General features: G+C 37.5%; 1 protein-coding gene across 1 annotated transcript; it reads right to left on the bottom strand.

Moving 5' to 3' along the window:
- Window positions 1-15,012: 15,012 nt before the first annotated feature.
- Window positions 15,013-25,983, bottom strand: yars1 (tyrosyl-tRNA synthetase 1). The gene is made up of 14 exons (XM_042506866.1): window positions 25,903-25,983; window positions 24,594-24,663; window positions 22,739-22,885; window positions 22,477-22,652; window positions 22,235-22,364; window positions 20,702-20,782; window positions 20,275-20,367; window positions 20,060-20,195; window positions 19,870-19,955; window positions 19,652-19,787; window positions 19,382-19,506; window positions 18,373-18,566; window positions 18,135-18,276; window positions 15,013-15,803 (listed from the first exon to the last, which is right to left on the bottom strand). The coding sequence occupies exons 2-14, from the start codon at window positions 24,648-24,650 to the stop codon at window positions 15,693-15,695; spliced, it is 1,614 nt and encodes a 537-aa protein (XP_042362800.1). The 5' UTR covers window positions 24,651-24,663; window positions 25,903-25,983; the 3' UTR covers window positions 15,013-15,692.

Raw genomic sequence — 25,983 nt, 5'->3', positions numbered from 1 at the left:
ATTTCAACCTTTGAACTCTGAGCATATTGTTGCAATTTCTCTCAAAAAGATGGGGAAAAGGTAATGAGCAACTTGGTAAGAAATGTTCCACAAACAGCAAGAAATTAGTAGATTTAGAAAATTATTTTTAATGGGTTTTTTTTAAGGCTCAGGAAAAATGCCAAGGGAATAAAGAAAAAAGCTTGGGGAAAATAAACAACTATACTATAAATATCATAATTACATGTTTAATATGACGGCATAGTGGTGTTCAGCACTGTCGCCTCACATCAAGAGAGTTTCAGGTTCAAACCCGGAGTGGAGGGCCTTTCTGTGCGGAGTTTACATGTTCTCGTCGTGTCAGAGTGGGTTTTCTCCAGGTTGTCTGCTTCCTCCCACAGTCCAAAGACATGCAGGTTAACTGGTGACTCTAAATTGGCTGTAGGTGTGAGTGTTCGTGTGAATAGTTGTCAGCCCTGTGATAGTCTGAAGGGTGAACCCCTCCTCTCGCCCAGTGACAGCTGGAATAGACTCCACCCCTCCACAACCCTTAAGAGGACATGCGGTTGCTATGAATTAATGAATAACTTATTTAAAGTAATGTTCCAAAATTATTAAAGTTCCTTAAGACTTTTTCTTTTTTCTTTCTGTCAACTTTTCTTTTTTCAAACTAATTTTCAGGCAATAATCTTCTACTTTTTACTAATTTCTTGCTAAATAGAGAGGTGAAGGGATGATGTATTTTGTGTATGCCAACCTGGAAGTTAGCATCACACTGGTTCCCTCGTCAAAAACCTTATGGGATTTTTGATTGGCAAAAAAAAAAGTTTATGAGACACGCTTTGTTTAGCATGATATTTTAGCATTATTTTAGCATAATAACAGATGAACACCACTTTTGTGTGTTTTGAAGCATAAATGAAATCCCTAGAAGCAAAAAGCTAATGTTAGGCTAGAAATATCCTATATTGTGATCGCACAATTAAACGTCACTACACCAAATCGTTCAACTTCTGATTTGATTTTGCGCGCTTCATTTTCTACAAAACTCTTTCCTGTTAGCGTGACCTGATCTAGCTGATCATGGCTATGTCAGCTGCTAGTCTTATTTCCTTTTTCAAAGACGATCAAGAAAGTGTGTGTATGGTGTGATGACGTCTAACGTCCTTGAAGTACACTGTAGTCCAATTTAGCCTCATGTTAGCGACTGCCTTTTTTGAGATGCATAAAACCTTAAAAGTTCAAAAATCAGGTTTATATGGATGCATTTTATGTTGCAGAACAAAACGTCTAAATATATTTTTAATAACTTATTTAAGCCATTTTAGTGAAAAACTGATTCAAAAAACCTATGGACTTAAAGACGGGGGAAACTGAGGTGCAAAAATGCTAAAGGACTTTCACGTTTTAGGACTCATTACTTAGCCACTTTATTGGGGTCATTTTTTCTTTTGTTGCTCATTGCTTTCTTCCCATGTTCTTGAATGAAATCAAGCCAATTTGCACTGCTTTCAAAGGCTTGAGGTCACCACATTCTGAAAATTCTTTTAGGAAATCAGTAACACAAGTATCCTATTTATTCATGTGTGTTTTTTTCCACTTGTAGCACTGTCAGTCACCATTCCTTCCAAATATGACATATTTAAGGATCTATTTCATGTGACAAACCACTCTGAGGGCTGTGAATGTGCTGGCCCTGGATGATTGATACACTGGAGTAGACATAGTATGGGGTCAGTGTTTTTTTTAAATGTTGTGTATCTAAACTTTGGCCCATGACTTTTTGGTGGAAAATCCAGCTCATCACTATTTGCACAAAATGCTTTTCCCCAGCTAAATCATTGGTGAGTGAATTATACTGACTCCTTGTAACGGGTCGAAAATCGACATGTTGATGATTATAAAGAATTCTGTACAGTTATTACTTCTATAAATAAAATTTAAGTGTATTAAAAATACAGTTCTGTGCTTTCTTTTTTTTCAATGACATAAAAATGGACTGCACTTGTATAGCTCTTTTCTAGTCTTTTTGACCACTCAAAGTGCTTTCACACTACATGTCACATTCACCCATTCACACACACATTTACACACAGGTGGCTGAGGATACCGTACAAGGTGCCACCTGCTATTTGGTAACCATTCACACACACTCACACCCGTTGCATCAGGAGCCATTTGGGGTACAGTATCTTGCCCAAGTGGATTAAACCACTGACTTTCCCATTAGAGAAAGATCTGCTCTACCTCTGACCTTCAGACGCCCCATGATGCTTGTTTTTTTATTTTTTAATAAAATACTATACTGTTACATTTTTTTGCATTTTTTAATGACATACTGTTATATGATGTTTGGAACAGGAAACCCAACTACATACTACTATGATGTTTTCTATGATTTTTGAAAGAGTTACTATACTATGACATTTTTCGTGATTTTTTGGGAACATGACTTTATTTTATGGGTTTTGAACAACATAATATGATTTTTTGTATTTTTTGTATACATACATATTTTGTATTTCTGGAGGACATACTCTACTATGACATTTTGCATGATTTTCAGATGACATACTATACTATGACTTTTATTATGATTTTTCTAAGACATACTATACTGTCACAATTTTTTTAAATGATATTTGGACAACATAATATTTCATGACTTTTTTTAATGATTTTTTAGGACGATGTACTATATCACGATGTTTTTCATGATTTTTGGCTGACATACTATACTGTCACAATTTTCAAGATTTTTTGGCAACATACTATGCTATGACTTGTTTTATGATTTTTGGAAGATATACCATACTATCATGTTTTTGTTATGATTTTTGGACAACATACTATGCCATGACATTTTTTTATGACTTTGGAGACGCACTATACTATAGTATATTTTTTTATGATATATGGAAGACATATACTAAGAAGTTTTTTTTTTTAATGATTTTTTTTGTCAACATACTATACTATGACTTTGTTACTGATTTTTTATTACATAAAATCCTATTACGTTTCTTTTTTTAAATTATTTTTGGAAGACATACAATGCTAAGACATTTTTCATTATTTTTTTGAAACAACATACTGTACTATGATGCTTTTTAATGATTTTTTGATGACACGATAATATGATGTTTTTCATGATTTTTTAAGGATTTTGGTCAGTGTAGTGTAACCCACGTGAAGTCAGCCAGTAGAGATAACCCTATTGATCCCACACTGATTGCTAGGGAAAGCAGTGTAATGCAAGTGTTTTTTCAAATGAAATTGTAGAAAGGAAGGAGGCAGAAAAATAGAAGAAAAAAAAAACACTGAGACGGAGAGAGACACCACACATGTGCTCCGTAGAAAAAAACACTGCAGAGAAGTTTCAGAGAGCTGTGTCTGGAGTTTATAAAACACCCTGTTCAATTTTCTTTTCATCATAATTTTGGGAGTGAGACCGGAAGACTAATTTGCTGTTGATGTGTCTGTTTGGGGATTATTCTGTGAATCTCTAGTTGGTTTTTCTGAGTCAGAGAAAATTTCGGCGGAGACCATTTTGGCGAGCCAGGACCCATTCCAGGGGGAGCAAGAAGAGGATTCAGGGTAGTTTCCACGATACCAGGAGTGACATCAACCTTGCTTCAGGACAGATTAGTGTATGAGATCTGTAAAACAAGAGACACTACCCAGGTAGCAACGACAAAAATGTACACACTTTACACCTGAACTGATAACTGAAAAGAGCTGAAGACTGAACTGTACAGACTGAAAAACTAAGTACTGAGAAAATTTGTGCTGCAAGGGCCAAGTTGGGGTTTAAATATTGTTATTGTTTTTGTTGTTGTGCTGTAATAAACCAGCTGTTCACTTTAACCCCTTATTAGCTGTATGTCTTCGCTCATGAGGCGACCCCAGAGAAGATAGACCCAAATATCTTTAAAAGATCTTAGGTCAATGTATTTTCTATAGTGGTTAAGTCAACAGTGTTACAGTAGTATACTAAGATGTTATTCATGATTCTTGGTCGACATAATACACTATGACATTTTTCATGATTTTCGGATGACATATTATTCTATTGCATTTTTTTAAATTATTTTGGGATGACATACAATACTATAACATTTTTAATCATTTTTGGAGGACCTACTTTGCTTTAATGTTTTTTATGATATTTGGAGGACATATTACACAATGGCGTTTTTTCTGAATGTTGGATGGCATACTATACTGTAATGGGTTCTTTGAATGATGTTTGGACAAATTACTATAATATGTTTCTCAGGATTTTTGGATGACATATTAACTATACTATGCAGTTTTTATGACTTTTGGTCAACGTATTATAATATGATATAGATATATGTATCATATATATATTATTTTATGGGTTGTGGATGACATTTATATACGTTTCATATGTAGATGTTTCTCATTATTTTTGGACAACATACTACACTGATGAATTTCATCATTTCTGGACAATAAAGTATACTATGACGTTTTAAAATATTTTTGGTTATTGTTACTTTTCTTAAGATTTGTCATTGACATACTATACTATGGTATTTTTTTCTGTTTTTTTCACATACTATACTATCACACTTTTTTAGGATTTTTGAGTAATTTTATATATTTTCTATATTATTACATTTAATGGTTTTGGACATCATATGACGTTTCTTCATGATTTTGAACAACAGTAGTAAAATATTTTTCCATGTTTTTGGACAACATTTTGCACAACTATGACATTTTCATGATGATTTAAGTCAACATGATGACAGTTTGCATGATTTTGGACGACATGCTATACTATGACGTTTTCTATGATTTTTGACAATATAATACACTGTAGTTTTCATGATTTTTGGAAGTCATACTATACTATGTTAATTTTATGATTTTGGAATGACATACTATACTATGCCGTTTTTCATGATTTTTGGACATCATACAATACCATGATATTTTTTATGATTTTTGGACAATAAACTATACTATGGTGTGTTTCATGATTTTTGAATGACATATTACACTATGTCATTTTTTATTATTTTTGGGCGACATACTATACTTCGTCCCTTTTAATGATTTTTGGACAACATACTATGTCGATTTTTTATGATTTTTGGACGACGTACTATACTTTGTTGTTTTTATGATTTTTGGGAGATATATTATACTATGTCGTATTTTATGAGTTTTGGATGTCATATTATACTATGATGCTTTTTGTGATTTTTGGACGATATACTATATTATACTATACTGTGTTTTACGATTTTTGGGATGTCATACTAAAATATGTCTTTTTTTCAGATTTTTGGATGACATACTATACTATGTTGTGCTTTATGATTTTTAGAAGACATATTTTATGATGTTTTTAAATGATTTTTGGACAACATTCTATTATATGACATTTTTTCTTGATTGTGTACATGTTTTTTCATGATTTTGGACAACATAATATACTATGACATTTTTTTACCATTTTGGATGACATGCTATACTTTGCATTTTTTCATGTTTTTTTTTTTTTTTTTAAACTTCTTTTTATTGGGGTTTTACATTACAAAACATACAAAAATAAAATATAAATGCATGGTTTCATACATAAACATTTTGGGACAACAATAAAAAAAAAAAAAAATTAAAAAAAAAAAAAAAGCAAAGTAATACTAATAATATCGTCATGTTACATCCATTTTTTTTTTTTTTCTCATTCAGTCATTTTCTCCTACATGGGTCTTTCTTGTTAAAATAATCCATGAAAGGTTGCCATATAGAGTAAAACATGTGTTCTTTCTCCTTTAATGAGTATCTTATTTTTTCTAACTCCAAGTATTGCATTACATCATTTAGTAAAGCTGCATGGGTTGGGGGTTTTCTCTGTTTCCAATTAAGCAATATCAATCGCCTTGCTAATAATGTTACAAACCGAATCATGTTATCTTGGTTAGTTGAGAGTCGTACATTAATAGGTTTCACTCCAAACAATGCTAGTACGGGATCAGGTAGGATCTGTTTCTGTGAAACCTCAGATAGAGTTTGAAATATCCTATTCCAATAATTAACAATTTGTGGGCACTTCCAGAACATGTGTGCTAGAGAAGCTAGATCTTGTCCACATTTGTCACAGGATGGACTCACTGAAGAAAACATCTTTGAAAGTTTCAGTTTGGACAGATGCAGTCTGTGTAATATCTTAAATTGCAGAAGTCCATGTCTTATGCATACAGATGAGGAGTGCACATTGTCCTGGGCTTTTGTCCATTGGTTGACCGAGATTTCCACACCCAGATCCTCCTGCCAGGCTTCTTTTAGATGATCCAGTGTAGCTGTACAGTCTATTTGAAACAGAGTGTCGTGTATTTTGGATATTGAACCCTTTTTTAAAGGGTCAGATTGGAGCAATGTTTCCATGATGGATTCAGGGGGTTCATGGGGAAAGGACGGAAATGTTTTCTTAACAAAGCTACGGATTTGTAAGTATTTGAAAAAATCTCTATTATGTAAATGAAATTTCTCCTGCAATTGTTGGAATGAGGGAAATATTTTTTTAATATATAAATCTTTCAAGGTGTGTATCCCATTATGATACCATTGGATAAATGTTGGATTAACAAGAGATGGTCTGAGTGTATGATTATTAATCAGCGGTGTCAAAACGGAACCTTCCTTTAACCCAAAATGTTTTCTAATCCGAGACCAAATTTTTAATGAATGTGAGACTACTACATTTCCGACTTTTAAGTTAGAGATAGGTAGAGGTGAGTAGACCATTGCCTGTAGCGAAGACGGATGACAGCTATGATTTTCCATCCTTGACCAATCAACCCCCTGTGGTTGACACCAAAAAGACATAGATCTTAAATTACATGACCAGTAGTATAGTTGAAAGCATGGCATTCCCATCCCCCCCAGCCTTTTAGATCTTCGTAAAAACACTTTTCTAATTCTGGGAGTTTTACCATTCCAAATGTAATTGGAAATTAAAGATTCTAGTTTTTTGAAAAATGATTTATTTATAAGGATAGGGATACACTGAAATAAAAATAAAAATTTAGGTAAGATATTCATTCTTATAATATTTATGCGTCCTGCTAATGAGATTGTGTTCTTAGCCCACCTTTTGAGATTATTTTCTGTTTCTTCGTAAAGTTTCGAAAAATTATGTTTGAAAAGATGCGAAAATTCCTGACTAATATTGATTCCAAGATATTTAAAATGATTAGAAATTGCAAATGGGTAAGAACTGAAAGTATTTAAATTTTGTTTTGCTTCTGAATTGATGGGAAATAATATGCTCTTAGATAAATTCAGTTTGTAACCTGACACCAATCCGAATTTTTTGAGGAGTGTAATGATAGCTGGTATTAATATTTCAGGATCTTTGATGTACAGTAGTAAATCATCCGCATATAAAGATACTTTGTGCTCTGTTCCTGCTCTTCTCACTCCTGAATATTCCTTTGCTGTTCGTAAAGAAGTGGCCAAAGGCTCTATGGCAAGCGCGAACAATAGCGGAGATAAGGGGCAGCCCTGCCTAGTAGAGCGACTTAGAGGAAAAAATTCAGAACACACATTGTTTGTCCGTACTGAGGCCTGTGGTTGAGCATATAGTAATTTTGTAAAGGCAATAAATTGAGGGCCGAATCCAAACCTTGACAGGGTCGAAAAGAGGTAGTCCCATTCGACCCTGTCAAAGGCCTTCTCTGCGTCTAAAGAAAGCAATATTTCTGAGGTTTTACAATCTGCAGTTTGTGTATAAATGATATTTAGCAATCTCCTAATGTTAAAAAACAATTGTCGGTTTTTTATGAATCCTGTCTGGTCTTGACAGATTACTGTTGGCAAAGTTGTTTCTAAGTGCAATGCAAGAATCTTAGCCAATATTTTGTTGTCCACGTTCAGCAAGCTTATGGGCCTATATGATCCTGGTTCTAAAGGGTCTTTATTTTGTTTATGAATTAAAGAAATGCTTGCCTGATAAAAAGTAGGTGGCAAGCAGCCCTTAGCAAGTGCTTCATTGAAAACTGCTAATAATATTGGTGAAAGTTGACACTTAAAAGCTTTATAAAATTCAGAGGTATAACCATCAAGGCCAGGAGTTTTGGAATTTTGCATTTTATGTATTGCCTGTTCTATCTCTTCTTTTGTTATAGGTCTATCTAATTGTTCTCTATTATCTGGACTAATTGTTGGGATACTAATGTTTTCCAGAAAATTTTCTATCAGTGATTGATCACCCTTAGATTCTGATGTATATAATTTGGTGTAAAAGGTTTTAAAGGTGTCATTAATTTCTTTTGGATTTATAGTGATTTGTCCTGTATCGGTACGTATCTCAGTAATTGATCTTGATGCCGCTTGTTCTTTTATTTGATGTGCCAATATCCTGCCGGCTTTTTCTCCATGTTCATAATATTTGTGTTTTGTTTTAATCATACGTTTAGTTGTCTCTTTGGTATAAAGTAAACTAAATTCTGTTTGGAGTGCCAGCTTTCTTTTATGTAAATCTGCCGAGGGGCAAGTTGAATACTGGTTATCAATATTTTTTATCTCATCAATTATTTTAGCCTCCTTTTCTTTTCGTTGCTTGCTTACTAAACTAGACCATGAAATTATATGCCCTCGAATATATGCCTTTAGTGCTTCCCATAACGTGGATCTCGAGGTTTCTGCATTATCATTTATAGACAAATACAGATCTATTTGGTTTTTAATTCCCTCAACTGCTCTCTGATCAGAGAGTAAATTATTATTGAATCGCCAGGATTTTGGCATTTGCTTATTTCCAAAAGTTAATTGTAAGGTAATTGGGCCATGATCAGACAGTACTATTGCTTCATAACCACACTGTCTAACTCGTGGTAGAAGCTCACAGTCTGTTAAGAAGAAGTCTATCCTTGAGTAAGAATGGTGGACTGGAGAGAAATAGGAATACTGTCGACTGTTAGGGTGTAAAGCTCTCCATGGGTCTGTTAATTTGTATGTTTTAATGAATGTCTGAATGTACTTAGCAGATTTGGAGATGATTGCTGGTTTACGTGATGATCTGTCCAAGTTAGGATCTAAGGTTAAATTGAAGTCCCCACCAATTATGAGCTGATGGGAGTCTAAATTTGGTAATACTGCGAAAAAAGATTTGATAAATTGTTCATCATCCACATTAGGAGCATATATATTTGCCAGTGTAATTGGATTATTGTGAAGAGTCCCTGTCACAATGACAAATCTGCCATGAGGATCTGAAATCGTTTTAGTTGCTATAAATGGTATCGTTTTTTTAATCAATATTGCTGTGCCTCTACTTTTCACATTGAAATTGGAATGAAATAACTGTCCTATCCACTTGCAATTTAATCTCTTGTGATCCTGATTTTTTAAATGTGTTTCTTGTAGGAAGCCAATGTCTGTTCCTAATCTTTTAAGGTGGGCTAATACATTATTACGTTTGATGACGCCATTAAGTCCTTTACAATTCCATGAAACAAACTGGACCAAATTTTGTGATACTGTTTTTACAGATTGATCATGTTTTCCTGCCATGACTTTTTTAGTAATCTAATAACAGACAGACCCATAGTATTATATTTTTCACATGACCTCCACTTAAAATAAAATTTAAAAAAAAAAAAAAAAAAAAAAAATCTGACAAAACAAACTAAAAAAGACCCCTTGAAACGTAACTTGAACCCCTCTCTATCTTTACCTGAACAAAAGACAAAGAGGTAACCTAGAAAAAGAACAAATTCTGTCCACTTAAACTTCGAGAGGAAAGAGGACATTTGTCTTACCACTAAGCTCCTTTTGAGCACTTATATTATTCCTTCTGGACCATATTATTCTTTCTTGAAACTGATAACTTAAAATTTTAGGCCTAGCATTTCGCATTTTAAAATAGCAATAAAAAATGAAATTCAACTCCTTTCTCCCAAAATTGTTTGTAACATAAAATAAATAAAAATATAAATAAATTAGATGAATAAGTAAATAAATATTTAACTTAATTGACCATTCAAATTCAATAGGATTTGGTGGTGGTAAAGGGTAAAAAGGAGAGAAAAACCATTAAATAATAATAATAACATCATAATATGTGTATAACTAACGTACAATCAGACCTGTCTGCCTAAGAGGCAGTTTTTATAAACCTGTTAGAGTCTCATCAGTTCCAAGAAATCAATCTTTAACTTCACATGTCCTGAGTAAATATGTGTTTCACCTGATCTCCCTCAATTCAGGGTTTCTGGAAGCATCATCACCTCAGTTCTCAGCCACGGTCAGGTTGTTGGAGTTCAGGAATTTTTCAGCCTCTTGTGAATCAGTGAATGAGTGCCTGGATCCGTCAGTTGTTATCACCAGTCTAGCCGGGTAGAACAGGCTGTAAGGAATCCCAGCGTTGCGCAGCCTCACCTTCACCTGGTTGAATGATGCACGCAGCCGGCCAACCTCAGGGCTCATATCCGGGAAGATGTGCACTGGGGATCCTTTATACATCAGACGGCCTTTGTTTCTGGATAGCTTTAAGATTTTCTCTTTGTCTGAGTAGTAGTGGAGGCGAACCACCATGGCTCGTGGGCGTTCTCCTTTCCGCGGCTTCGGAGCGAGGGTTCTGTGGGCCCGGTCTATGATGATGGGAGAGTCGAAGTTTTCCTCACCGAGCACTTCAGTGATGAATTCCGCTATGAAATGGCTTGGGTTTCCTGCTTCGATGCCTTCAGAGATCCCGATTATACGCAGGTTCTGTCTGCGGCTCCTGTTTTCAATGTCCATACACTTCTCCTGCAGTTTCTTATAATCGTTAGAAAGAGTTTCTGCTGTTTTCTCTAGCTGCATTATCCTGTCAGAAGCATCGCACAGGGACTTCTCCATCTCTTTCTGTGTGTTTGCAGTCTCTGTGTGAGTTTTATGCAGCGTCTCGATCTTCAGTGATAACTCGGTACGCAACATATTAATGTCGGCTTTGGCTTCATCCCGAAGGGCAGAGATATCTTTACGTATTTCCTGGTGCATGTTAGTAATTTGCGTTTTAATGTCTTTCATCATACCGTCACGATAAGTTTGTAGTTCGTTTCGCAGAGTCCTCACGGAGATCTGTGAATCTTCCTCATTGGGACCCGCCATCTTGCTTCTCATTTCAGCCGGTGAAGTGGCCGGTGGAGTTTGCAAAGTTTTCTGCGTGTATCTTGAGCCGGCGTTCTTATTCATGGCGGATTTCTGTGTTTCGGGGGTTTACAGAGTAGTCCTCTCAAAAATATTACTATTCGGTTGGTCCAGAAGGAGTTTTTTATATCGAGGTTCGGCGGAGCTGCCACTGTCTGCTGCTCATTCCATGTCGGCGGAAGCGGAAGTCGCATTTTTTCATGGTTTTTGATGTTCTTTCATGATTTTAAACAACATACTATAGCATAATGTTTTTTCATGATTTTGGACGACATAGGTATCTATGCCTTAACACAGGGCAACATTTGTTGTGATTAGGCCTCACGCAAAGGTCACCAATTGATTTTTTAATCAAGCTGAGCAATTTACCCTAAAGCTAAGCTAAACTATATTTCATTTGAAAGCCTTTTCCTTAGTCTTTCTCACCCATCCTGGAAAACTCTACAGCCAATTCTATTTGTCATAGTGTACCGCGCCCCCGGCCCATACTCTGAATTTCTATCTGAATTCTCTGAGCTTATATCAAGTTTAGTGCTTAAATCAGACAAAGTAATTATCGTAGTGGATTTTAACATTCACATGGATATTAATAGAGACACCTTAGTTCTGCTTTCTCCACACTTTTGGATTCAATTGGCTTCAGTCAGTGTGTGTGTTTATAGACCCACTCATCACTACAATCACAACCTAGATCTTGTCCTTGCATACGGCATTGATATTGAAGATTTATTAGTCTTCCCTGAGAATCCCGCTGTCTGATCATTATTTAATAACTTTTAATTTTTTACTACTCGACTACAAGCCTCTCAGCAAGAGTTACTAGTCTAGATGTCTATCTTATTCAGCAGTGGCTAAATTTAAGACACTGATTCCTTCTGCATTGACCCCATTACCATGTTTCACAGTGACTGAGAACGCTATTACTAATTTAAGTCATTCTCAAATTGATTGTCTCTTTGATAATGCTACTGGCTCACTGCGATCAGCTCTCGACTCTGTTGCACCTTTCAAGAAGAAATTAATGAAACAAAGGAAATTAGCCCCATGGTTTAACCCCCAGATCCGCAAACTGAAACAAACATCGCAAAAATTTGAAAGAAAGTAGCGTTCAACCAACCTGAGAGTCCCGTTTAGTCTGGTTGGATAGTCTTAAAATGTATAAGAAGGCCCTCCGCCATGCCAGGGCAAACTATTACTCATCATTAAATGAGGAAAACAAAAACAATCCCAGGTTTCTTTTCAACACTGTAGCCAGGCTGACTCAGAGTCACAGCTCCATAGAGCCTTGTATTCCTTCGGCCCTAAGCGGTGATGACTTTATGAGTTTCTTTAATGATAAAATTATACTAAAACTACTTAAACTATTCGAGATAAAATCCTCCACCTCTTGCCCTTAACTCAGGTAGCTTGGATATGGCAGCAAGACCTGGAATTTATTTGGACCATTTTTACCCCATTGACTTTTGCCGACTCTGTACTTTGATTTCTGCAACTAAGCCATCAACATGCCTGCTAGACCCCATCCCAACTAGGCTACTTAAAGAAGCTTTACCATTATTAGACAACTCTTTATTAGATATAATTAATGCGTCTTTATTAACGGTCTGGTCTCTGTTTTAATCCTTTTTGATTTCAGTGCCGCGTTTGACATCATTGACCATCAAATCTTTCTGCACAGAATGGGACAGCTAATTGGCCTTAAAGGAACAGCACTAACCTGGTTTAAATCTTACTTATCAGATCGTTCCCAATTTGTTCACATCAATGACCAATCTTTTTTACTTTATATATGCTTCCTCGAGGCAACATTATTAGAAAACACTCCATAAATTGTCATTGTTATGCTGATGATACACAAATGTATCTATGAAACCAGATGAAACTGATCAGCTATCTAGACTTCAAACATGTCTTAAGGACGTAAAAGCCTGGATGAGCCGTAATTTCTTGATGTTGAATTCAGACAAAACTGAAGTTATTGTTCTTGGCCCAAAACACCTCAGAAACTCCTTTTCCAACAATGTAATTTCTCTAGATGGCATTACCTTGGCCTCTAGCACAACTGTAAGGAACCTCAGAGTTTTATTTGATCAAGATTTATCTTTTGCCTCCCATATAAAACAAACTTAAAGGACTGCTTTCTTTCACTTGCGTAACATCGCAAAAATTAGACATATCCTATTCCAGATAGATGCGGAAAAATTAGTACATGCATTTGTCATCTCTAGGCTGGATTACTGTAACTACTACTATTATTCAGTCACCCCAACAAATCACTTAGGTCTCTCCAACTGGTGCAGAGCGCTGCAACATGTGTTCAAACGGGAACCAATAAAAGGGATCATATTTCTCCTGTTTCAGCTTCTTTGCACTGGCTCCCTGTGAAATCCAGGATTTTATTTAAAATCCTCCTCCTTACTTACAAAACTCTGAGTGGTTAGGCTCCATCCAATCTGCCACAGCTCATAGTTCCTTACCAACCCTCAAGATCACTGCGCTCTGAAAAGGATTACTTGTGGTTCCCAAAGTTTCCAAATGTAGGATAGGAACCAGAGCCTTCAGCTACCATGCTCCTCTCCTATGGAACCATCTTCCAGTTTCAGTTAGGTAGGCACCGTTTCCACTTTTAAGGGTAGACTTAAGACCTTCCTCTTTGATAAAGTTTATAATTAGGGCTGGCTCAGGTTGCCCGGACCAGCTCATAGTTAGGCTGACATAGGTTTAACCTGCCGGGGGACTTTCTATAGGGGTCAGAGAGCAGTGGGGACTAACACTGCTCTCTGACCTTTCTATTTAAGCCATAATAGCAGTTTAGTGACCCTAGTTTTGTTAGTGTGTATATTCCTGGAGCACAAGTTTCTTGTGCTCAGTTGAAATCCCTGTACGAGTGACGGGGAGGAGGGAGAGGTGGCAGAGCTTTCGGCCCAATCCGGCGGGGGTGGTTTTGAGTCCGTTCAGACCTGCCACTCTGGCTCTGCTTCCTCTCTCTGTCTTTCTTTTCTATTACTGCTCTCTGGCATTCATATTTAGGTTGTAATTGCTGATCAGTGACTCTAGGATCCTCATTGAGTGCTTATCCTTTTTACTGCTCACCACCTTGGGTCTGTTGAACTGCACTACGCTAAACACGTTGCCTCTCCGGAGCATTCCTGCTCCCTTGTTTCCTAGCTCTTCCGGATCCTGGCCGCAACCCTGGCTGTGCCTGATCGTGGTGATATCTGTGCTGGTGCTGTGACTCTGCCTTTGGTTGTGCTCGTGCTGTGGCTGCACTTATACTGTACCCTCCACTCGCCCTGATCGTGGTCTTGGTGCTAGTTGCGCCGATGCTGTGATCATGCCTTTGGACACCTCTCCCCCTCTCTCTTTCCCTTTTTGCCATGATTGTATTTCATTTGTTATTTACGACATCTATTGCACGTCTGTCGTCCTAGAAGAGGGATCCCTCATCATCCTCTGCTGCTTTTCCTGAGGTCCCCCCCCCCCCTTGGGTGATGTGAGGGTCTAAAGGCAGAGGGATGTCATACGCTGAGGCAAACCATGTTTTGTGATAATGGGCTCTACAAACAAAATTGACTTGAAAATTCACTTTAGCAATTGTTAAGAGTATGGCTATCACACATAATTAATAATTATTAATAATTACTTTTTTTTCATTTATAATGACATACGGTGCTATGACTATGATTTTTAAAGATCATACTATACTGACTTTTTATGATTTTTAAGGATCATACTATACTATGACATTTGTATGGACATATTTAAATTCTTTAGTGACATAGTATACTATGTTTTCATGATTTTTTTGTCACAGAAAATGTGATGACACACACAGTCTCATCTAACACAAACACAATCCATTTCTGCAGACCAGAGATTTCAGTTTATTTCATATTGGAGATTTTGCATCATTTCTTTATATGACAATGTTCACATATACCCTGTGCGCTACCCTTCAATGCAACTGTCTGATAGCACAAGACATCTTGATTTATATATATGTATGTATGTATGTGTGGTGTCTAAAGCCCATAAAACATTGTTTTGTTGTTAAGAAAGTTTGGCAGATTAGCCACTGCGCTGACATTTCACATGAAGGCAATTCGAACCCAGACAAGTAGTGAAACATAGAGTCCCCTTTTAACCCTTTTATACCTTACATTCTTATCAGAGACCTCCAGGGACAAGCAAGCAGTACTGCAATACTCAATGAAGTCATCCGTCATTATCTGAGCAGCAGTATGTCTGTTGTATTTAAGTGTGTTAGAAACAACATACAACACCAGAAAACAGAAAACCAGTAATGAATCACAGATTGATTAGTGACAGTTTGTTTTGAATTAAACATACTTTCCTAATAAAGTAAAGGTGAAAGAATCTGTTGCAACCGGTCCAAACCATCTGAGACTTCTAGCATCAATGTCCCATCATTCTCCAAGAACACCCTCAGATGAAGTTTGACCGTAGTTGTCATAGTGATTTTTTTGATGAGAGTATTCTGGTTGTAATGTGGCCGGCAGCAGCAGCTTCAGTGGGAGGTGGATCTAACTGATGTTGCCTCCTTTGAGTGTCTTACATGTGATCTGTCCCAGTTTAGTCATCAGCTGCTTGTCTTTCCACTGAGCTACGCACTCATCTGAGATCTTCAGGTCAGCCTGAGAGACAGAAAAATGATTCAATCATTATGTCAACAAATGTGATTCCAGTATGAATTTATTCTATTGGAGGGAAAGTGTGCAAACTTCAACACTTTGGCACATATTTGAATAAAAGTTAAATTTTGATGGAACAGATAAAATCTGTTTAATTAAATCTTACTGATCAGTCTAAGCAGAGCAAGGGCTCATTTATGCATAAGCTGCTTTCATGTGATGTCGGCAGGTCGTAGTTTCCGAGTTATGAAGTCGTTCTTCCGACTTTGTTGTGTTCATGTGCTTTGAGCTCTTAAAGTGGGAAGAACACGGAAGCTACAAAGAAGATGGGTTGCATTTTAATGCTGAGAGCTTTTAAACAAGAGGCTGATGGCTATTTCCAGTTCATTTGTTTTTTTATAAATTATTTAATTTTTTATACATTATTCAATATATTCTATTTTTTTATTTAATCTGGGTCACTCTACATGGACAGCAGTTAACATTAATACCATATTACTTTGCCCGCCATGTTTATGCATTTACGACGTCGAGTCAGCGACTCGTGTTATAAAATAACGTTGTTATCAATGTTAGTATACCCGCCTGGCATGCTTTCTAGTTCTAGTTTGCTTGCTTGCGACAGCTAACTACTAAAAGTAAACCATAGCTATGGGGAACAAAATAACAAAATAAATCATTTTTTACTGTCAATTGTTGACACTGTTTCTATTTCTGCTGCTCTGAAACTTCACGCAAACATCACAACTCGGCAACTCAGGTATCATCCAAATTTTCCAATTTCCCACTCGTAAGTCTAACTCATGAGGGCCGTTCATGTGTTTATAACTTTTGCCCGTGCAGAGCCTTCTGCCTGTACTCTGTGTTAATTTTTTCTGTATTTCCTGGGAGCTTACAGATATGGATAAAATGAAGCAGGACCACCAGAGATCGTACGGGCAGTGTAGTGTAGTTGAAACAAGATAAGACTGCAGAAGATGAGGAGGTTTTAATATAAGAGGAGCAGAAGAGTTTTCATTTTTATTTTTATCATCAAATTTCCAAGACTTTTCCATTACTGTGAGATAAATTTTAGAGACCATACATTCTCTGAAACGACCATCAGTACTTCTTATCGGCTCCTTTTCATTATTATATAATAGCTTTTTAAAATATATATTATTCAAAATATAATGAATTCGGAACAGGATTAGAGCTGAACATTTTAATATAACTGAGGGACTGTTACTTATTCAGGAGAGGGAGGGGGTATTGCAAAAAGGGGCAAACATGTCAAATATTTTTTTGAAGCACTGGGGAGGGACTTATGTTTTCTGTTTTGGCTTTAGGTGAGAGTACAGAGGCCCTGAGGGTCAAGTAGGAATTTTTTTTTCTGATGATCCATTTTCTAATTTTGAAAAAAAAAAAAAGATTCATGTGTGAAATGCAAGAAAAAAAAACATTTTCAGTAACATTTTTTTTCTCCATATGTGGAGCCCAGTGAATTTTTTTCCCAGGAGAAAGTGTTTCTTTTTGTAATACTCAAAACACAGTGACCACTATGCCCATAACCATTTATGTAACATGAAAGTGCTCATATGTCAGAATTTGAATAATAAGAGATGCATGTTGTGTTTAGAGTGTAGAGAGAAATGAAAAGTCCCCTGGGGGTGCACATCAGCCTCTTGTGGTCAAAATGAGTATTACAAAAAGAAACACTTAAAAAAATCATGGAGAAAAAAATTAATTATCACCATTTTTTTTTGTTGCAAAAACAAAAAAAAATGTTCATGTGTGGAACCAAGTGAAAAAAAATCTCGCCCAAAACATTTTTTTCTTGCAATTTTTTTCCCACTCTATTTCACATATGAAGATTTTTTTTTTTTAACTTAGAAATGAATCACCAGAAAAAAAAAATCTAACTTGCCCCTCAGGGCTTCCATATGAGGCCATACTACTTAAAATAGCTGCATTTTGTATTTAATTCACTTTACCAAAACAAATTTTGGTACAACAAGTATACTTAGCTTTCCAAAACTTTTCCAGGTTTGGAAATTGCTGTTTCCACATGTCAGGATGTGTATGATGGCCACACAGACCAGCGCCATCGTCAACGCTGCCTCCTTGTAAAGACACAATATTACAGCCTCCTCTACTGTCACCTCCTTTGTTGTTGTTGTTTAAAACTTTTGACTCTGCCCTCTAGTGCCATCTATCATCTGTATTTATGCCAACATAAAGGATGCATGGAAATATGAGGGCAGTGAAGTTTACAACATTTGAAACAAAGGTATCTATTTTCATCTATATAGGCAGCATAAACAAGCTCACCATTACCATCAGACTGAGACATACCTGTACTTTCTCCCACACCTTCTTCTTTGGGTTGAGTCTCTCGTCTGGTTTGCCTGTCTCATAACCCTCAACAAAGACCCGTTCACCAGGTGACGAGCCCTCTGGAGGGTCCAGAGGCTCCACCCTCCTGGGCTCCCCTTCACTAAAAATCAGAGTGAGCAGAGGAGTGTTGTTTTAAAAGAAGTCGAGGGATGTATCGTGTGTGTGTGTGTGTCTGTGGAACATGAACAACACTTACATGGAGGCACACAGCAGCATGGCTTGAGACTCAATCCCTCGCATCTTCTGGGGTTTCAGATTGCACAGCACCAACACCATCCTGTCCTGCAAGTCCTCCTGAGAAACGTAAGCCACCAGCCCGCTCACCACCGTCCTCGGCTCCAGCTCTCCCACGTCAATCTTCTCCAGGTACAGAGAGTCGGCATCGGGATGCTGGAGGATGGACAACAAAGAAGCACGTGTGAACACAGAGGAGCTTTAAACACTGTTCGTGCTTCTGTGTAAGTAGGTGTAGGTATGGACAAAAACATGTTTTATGAGGTCACTGTGACCTTGAGGAAATTCCCTCAAGGCCATCTCTAGATATTATGTTCATGAAAATGAGATGGATGCAAGGTCTCAGTGACCTTGACCTTTGAACACCAAATTCTAATTCAGTTCAGTTCAATTCAGTTTTATTCATAATGCCCACTATCACATATCAATTTACCTCAGAGGGCTTTACAGCATGCATCATCCCTCTGTCCTTAGGAGGGGGGTAGATGACAAAATGACACCAGCTCATTGTTTGGTCCAAGTGGATGTCTGTGTCCGCTTCAAGGTGTTCTTGAGATATCACTCTCACAAGAGTGAGACGAATACAAGGTCACAGTGACCTTGACCTTTGACCATCACAATCTTATCAATTCATCCCTAAGTCAACTCGAACATGTTCTTGAGATATTGCATTAACAGGAATGACACAGACAAGTCACAGTGACCTTGACCTTTGACCACTTAAATCACTAAATCCTTAATTCCAAGTGGACATTTGTGCTAAATTTGAAGAAATTGTCGCAAGGCATTCCTGAGATAATGCATTCACACGAATGGGCCGGATGGACAGAGGAAAACCGGAAAACATAAAGTGTCCAGCCTCAGCTATTGCCGGTGCGACGGTGTAAAAAGCTGTGCGGATCGATCATCACCTGAAGAAAAGCTGCACTGATCAGCTGATCAGATATCAAGTGACGATACAGCCATCCTACCTTCTCAACACTTATGATCTTGCCCACCCTGATGTCCACTCTGGAGGGGGCCAGCTCATCATCTTCTCCTCCTCCACCACCACCACCTCCTCCTCCACCTGCCTTAGCACCTTTTCCTGCTCCTTCTGATCTCACACACACACGCACACACACAAAGGACAGCAAATCTGCACATGAAGCTGGCTGACATCCCAATTTATGAAGAACTAGTCACCAGTTAGAACTTATGGATGAAAGGATGTGAGAGAGGATGATGGGTAAAGTACTGACTCGTCTTTGAGGGGTCGGGGTAGGCGTTGTTGGTAAGCTTGCGGAGCTCAGGAGACTCAAACTTCTTTCTGATTGGCTCCAGCAGCTGGTTGAGTGCGACTTCCACAGAGGCCTTCAGGTCTCCAGGATGGATGAGCTGACAGAGTCACAGATCACCAACAGTGAGATCACAGCGTCTCAGCCTCCTCAGATAAAGCAGCTGTGTGTCTGTACTGTACCTCCTCTGCAAAGTCCTTCTCCACCTCCTCAAAGACAGTGTAGACTTTGTCTCCACCCCACTTTGGGTCTCTTTTGATGCAGAACTCTGAAACACAATGATACTTATCATCAGTTCTTTTTATTCTCACTGAATGAGTAGAGCAAAAGTCTGAAGCTGAAACAGATGGAGGTTCGGCGTGAGTTTCTTACCTCCGCGCAGAGGGAAGACAACATATTTGACGAAGGAGAGGACTCCGTTGTTCTGGATGTTGCCCGGCTCACAGAAAGCCTTCTTCAGCTTCTTCTTCACGTCTCCAGCAGAGTCAAGCAGATCAATCTTTGACTCCTGCAGCCCAAAGAGACAACAGTGTCACCAGGAGGATTCAAAGAAACAAATATGGACTAATTCTTTCACTGTGACCTACTTCTTCTGAGGAGCTCATTTTGGCGCCAGTAAGACCAGGTACCATCGGGTTCATCAGGTGGGAACGCTTGGCGTAGCCGAGAGAAGGCAGGTACTGAGAGACAGATGACAGGATTCAGTTACACTTGATGTTTTACAGAGCTCTTATTCTCAAAACTATTTAATGGAATATACAATTCATCACTTCTATAAATGATCTTCATTATCTGCTCTTTCAGTTTCAAGAGCTGAAACTTAATGCAGCTGGAGTAAATAAATTAGCATTGTGAATTTTAAAAGATCCCTCATAAACTAATCCTTACATTAAACAAGAGTTGAGGGGACACAGTATGTACAGAAATGAAAGAGAGGCTGTAGCAGGTCAGTAATGAAGGAAAGACAGAGGCTGAAGCACTGATAGACAAGTTATAAGCAGAGGGAGGTGGTACCTTCTCAGCCAGAGTGAAAATCTTCCTCTGGTCAACTCCTCCAAACTGAGCGTCCACCTTGAGGTACTCCTCATCCAGAGCCTGAGGGCCAACAGAAATCCCAATAACTACTCCTATCAACCAGAACAGCACATACAATGTTTGACAAAAAAAAAGTTGTAGGGGCCATTACCAGAACTTTCCAAGCTGTCACTGTGGTCACTAAACTTTCAAAATAAAATAAAGTAAAATAAAGCTCATCAGTGTCCCAGCAACGCTCTGAGCAAAAAGTCCCATGACCTCTTCAAGATGTTGCCTTCATGGGGCGGCCTCTAGCTCACCTGCTAGTGTGTGCCCCATATGCCGAGGCCCTTGCAGCGGCCCAGGTTAGATTCCAACCTGTGGCCCTTTGATGCGTGTCAACCCCTCCCTCTCTCCCATACTTCCTGTCATTCTACAGCTGTCCTGTCAGTTTTACCTTCCCCTCTCTAATCTGCATGCCCAACCAGCAAAGATGAGTTAATTAACCACACGGATGCGACCTGTAATCTACCATCTTTACAGTAGCACAATTAACCAAAATTTCAATGAATTTGCACACTTGTTTAATGTATATGAGCTTGTAGTATGCTATTCTATGGATATATTTAATATTTTTGTATTTTTAGGATTTTGCATTTTAGAATATTTTGTGAATTAGAGTATATTCTTTACATATTCTATAGTTATACATCTTATTATCACATAATATATGAAAATTGTTATTTTCATATTTCTTTCTCTCTTTTAGAGTGAAGTAACTGCTCCCATGTAATCCCTCAACCTGCTGCTGTAATGAAAGAACATCCCAACTCCAGACCAATGAGGTACATCCAACTATCTCTCTATCAATTGTCATCGTGTGTGTGTGTGTGTGTGTGTGTGTGTGTGTGTGCGCGCGCGCGCACGCGGGAGAAACAGAGAGGAAGGTGGAAGGTGGACTATTGCACGTTTAATAACGTTTCTGTAAATTAATAATAATTGATAAGCCATGATATTTTCTAGTCATCTTACCCAAACCCGTCCTGCAGTCTATGGCTCAATAACAAGCTAATAATAAGATGACAGATGGATCGAGAACAACTTTAGTATCTGTGGCTCAAATGCACATATTTGGGATTGGTAAATCATTGCTGGTGAGATTATTTCCATTTCAATTATTTTTGGGGTTGCTTCAACACACAAAGAAAAAAAATATAGATATAATAACTACTGGATTACAGGTTTTTCTCCTCTAATTTTAGGAATTGATTATTGTTCTGTGGTCCAGATGGAAAATGTGGCCTGCGGGTCGCCAGAAGACCGCTGATCTATTGAGTTAAAGATGTGAGGGTGGACTCCGTTAGCTGCTGTAGTTTTAAAACTGGAGTATTTTTGTCACCAAGTGTGGACATTTGGATGTAATGAGGTAATTTTATCACTGAGGTTATGGAGAGACTCAGATCATTATTTTATCAGTCAGCAGCAGTGTGATAAGTCTAGCTGTTACTCCTCCATCCTGGGCAATGTTGTTACCTGCAGTCCAGGGTAGAGCAGACCACTCAGCAGGGGATGCTCCACTTGTTTGACCACCTCAGCTCCGGCCTTCTTAGCATCATGCTCTGTCACCATGGAGGACAGACGGTACACATCCAGAGTGTACTCTCTGTCGAATAGAAAAAAAAAAGACCTGAAACACCTGTTTGAGACTGCAGCTACCAAGTCTGGTTCCAAGTGTAAAGAAAAGTGTAAAGTTTAAAAAATGCACATTAACAGACCTACTAAGCTGGTAGTCCGTTCCTTTGACAAACTTGAGTTTCTCCAAAGGCACACAAATGCTCTCCAACATGGCCTTGATGACCTGTTCATAGTACTGTACCCTGAGCTCCAGCAGCTCCCAGGGAGCCTTCATGTTGTCTAGGTAGGCATGCAAGTCTGCAAACAGAATAGTGACCTGACAAAACAAAGAAGGAACACTCTTTGATTTAGCACGAAGCACAGTTTAAATCACAGTATTTATTCACAGACTGATGTGCCCACCTCACATCCAGCCTTCAGGAAGTCTGCTATCTTGGACATGGGGACAAAGTACGCTACGTGTGGTTTGCCGGTGGTCGCTGTGCCCCAGTACACCTTCAGCTCTCTCTCTTGAAGAACTTGCTTCAGCTTCTCCTCTCCAAGGACCTCCTGCAACACATAATCAAGAAATGAAAGAAACCAAGCCATTGGTGGACTTCAGTCATAGTCAAGGACAATATTAATAGAAGGAAAGGAAAGCGTGACAGTGCTGGAGGGGCCATACTGCTGTCAGTTCTATTGAAGTCAATGGTGCCAATTACACTATAGCCATCATATCTTTTTTTTGTTTGAACTTTGAATGAAAAATCCTTTCACCTCATGAACCCTTAGGGCTCACTTTAATATTACACACACTCGTGTTGCTCTGCACATAAAAGGCGCTTTCTAAAATCAAGCTTTAAAAAATATTACACTAATATACATTATTATTTTATACTTACAATAGCTAATTTTTTTAACCAAAATCAGCCATAATCATAAATATCAAATATTCATCAATTCATAGAATTTTAATGTTTAAATGCCAGACTTTTGTCATGATGCCTCAATGCCGCCCTTAGATGAATTAGTATTAAAAAACTGTATATTTTTTATATACTACATGCTAAGCAGAATATTATCTTTTTGATTACCACAGCCTAGGATGTGTCAATGATCAGAAGCAACATTGATCTTTACACATTCTTACTTTTGTGTAGTGTCAAATACTCACACTCATACCACTCTGCGCTCAAAACGCAATTTTGAAAATCAGGCTATAAAAAAATAGTTTACATAAATATGATTTTCTGTTTTCATTAAGTTTATTTTTTAACCAACATCAGTCCTAATTTGATTACTACAGCCTAGATATATATATATATATATATATATATATATATATATATATTTTTTTTTTTTTTTTTTTATTTTATTTTTATTTATTTATTTTTTTTTTTTTTTATCACAGTCTAGGATATGTCAATGATTAGCAGCAACATTGAGCGTAACAGTGCACCAAGTGGAAATAGCGTGTGTTTTCTCCATTACAAAATATGGCAAAAATGACATCATCAGATGGAAAACAGTAAAAATGACAAATTCCAAGTCAAAAGCCCAGAATGACACCCAGAAAAAATACAATGCATTTTTTATGCTTTGATGGCTGTGGGATCAAAAATTGCAGTTTCAATGGTTTTTAATGGAGCATTTTTTGCACTTTAACAGTATGAATATAACAATTTTGTTCACCCAGTGTATTTTAGACTTATTGTAGGAGCTGAACCAGAAATTCCCAGATTAAACAAAAATACATGCCATATGCATGAACACAGCCAAAATGATCAAATAAATAATTAATGAAGAGCACGTAAAATGCGTCAAGCAGTCCCTACAGTAAAAGTAAAAGGCAATACATGATGCTCACTGATGTTTTGTTCTGTTTTATTTTAATATATACGTTCCTTTTCCTGCCCCATTTGTTTAGGCATCATGATGTAATGCTGTCTTGGACCAAACAAGGGCTTGAGATGCAGCTGCTGGACAGATCTGTGATCTGTTTGAAGACCAATATAAAGGAAAACAAACTCACATATTTTGATTTTTTTTAAACTGTTTATAACATTATGTGTGTTTTTTTGTTTTTTTTATCTGATGGGTTTTCAAAGTTGACAAACAACAAAGATATGACGGTCATAATGGTGATTTGTCTGTCCCACTGACTCCACTACAACTGACACCAAAGTCTGGCAACTGGAACTTTCTCACTGATATCATGACCATTCCTTCTTTTCGTTTATTTGGTCACTGTGAGGATGTTTTTGTTCACATGTCTCACCTGGAGGTTCCTGGTGATGAGGTGGAACTTCTCATCTGGACTCAGCTGATCTGCCATGGTGCAGAGCCCTCTGATGAGGAAGATTAAACATTGTTATAAATCAACGGTAGTGCCTTTGTTTCATTTTGCCAATCCAGAGCATATAGGACTTCAAAACTCTATTCAGTCACATTCAGTTTAAAGTTGCCTTGACAGAGACAAGGGAATGATATTTTAACATTTGTTAGAGCTCATTTGGCAGGTTCCCAAAAATCTCATTTTACCAAAACACCAAAGCTATCAGGGAGCATCTATCCTAAACTTTAAATATTGATGAAAAAATAAACTGCAGCTCGATATATTTCTTATATTCCTATTTTGCCAGAAGACCAGAAGGGGCATTTCTATCTGCCTAAATTAGCCAATGAGAAAGGTGACATGGCTAAACATTAACTCTTTAACACCTGGATCAATTTCAGTTTTGTTGTGCTGCATCCAGGCTCCTTTTACTAGCATGTAAACCTCTGAAACCTGAGAGAACTGGTTTGATTTAGTTAAAAAAACAAATAAATAAATAAAGGGAAAATCATATTGAGCAACTTGACAAGAACTGTCCCACAAACTACGAAAAAAAGAGTAAAAGGCGACCAGGACATGACCTGAGAATTAGCTCGAGGGTTATAAGATATGATCAAAATACAAAGAAAATATCCAGAGAACTGTATTTGTAATTATTTTAATCATTTTTTTCAAATAATTATCAAAAATAATTGCTTATTTTTTAAACAAATTCTTGAGATTATTTTTCTTTTTATTTATTTTTGTTTTGTTTATGTTTGTTTTGACTTTTTTGTCTCTTTTTCGAGGTTATTTTTTGTAACATTTTTAGTATTTATTTATATATTTATTTAAAATGTTTGGGTCATTTCTTGTTCAGTTGCTCGTTGCCTTCCCGTGTGAAAAAATCAAGCCCAGGTCTCAATGGGTTAAAGTGAATTGGAGCTCAGAGGAACACACGACACACAGAGCTAACGTCAGCTATGTTTTACTATTAAATCCCCAGTTTCTCTTCTCTGTCAGGAACACGCCATTCAGTCAACTTACTGATAACATGCTAGCTACTGTGCCGGTTAGCTCAGCTTTACATTCATGGGGATCATGAACCGGCCAGCTAGCTAGCAACACAACCATGTGCAGCTAACCTCACCTAGCTCCGGTGATGTTTAGGGTAAAAACTAACGTTACAACTAACTCAGTACCGTCATTTTCAGGTTATCCAATAGTTATACCAGTCTACCATAAAGCCACACCGTACAACCTGCCGACTCACCTGAAAACCTGTCCTCTAACAGCGCGCCGTGTGTGAGCGGAGCCGGCTGACTGATCTGTCACTGCGTTGCATCAGCGTTAG

Source organism: Plectropomus leopardus, chromosome 18, assembly GCF_008729295.1.
Source record: "Plectropomus leopardus isolate mb chromosome 18, YSFRI_Pleo_2.0, whole genome shotgun sequence".
In the NCBI taxonomy this organism is placed as follows: Eukaryota; Metazoa; Chordata; class Actinopteri; order Perciformes; family Serranidae; genus Plectropomus; species Plectropomus leopardus.
Note: the sequence above shows the minus strand (reverse complement) of the source record. Positions and strands in the feature narration are given on the sequence as shown.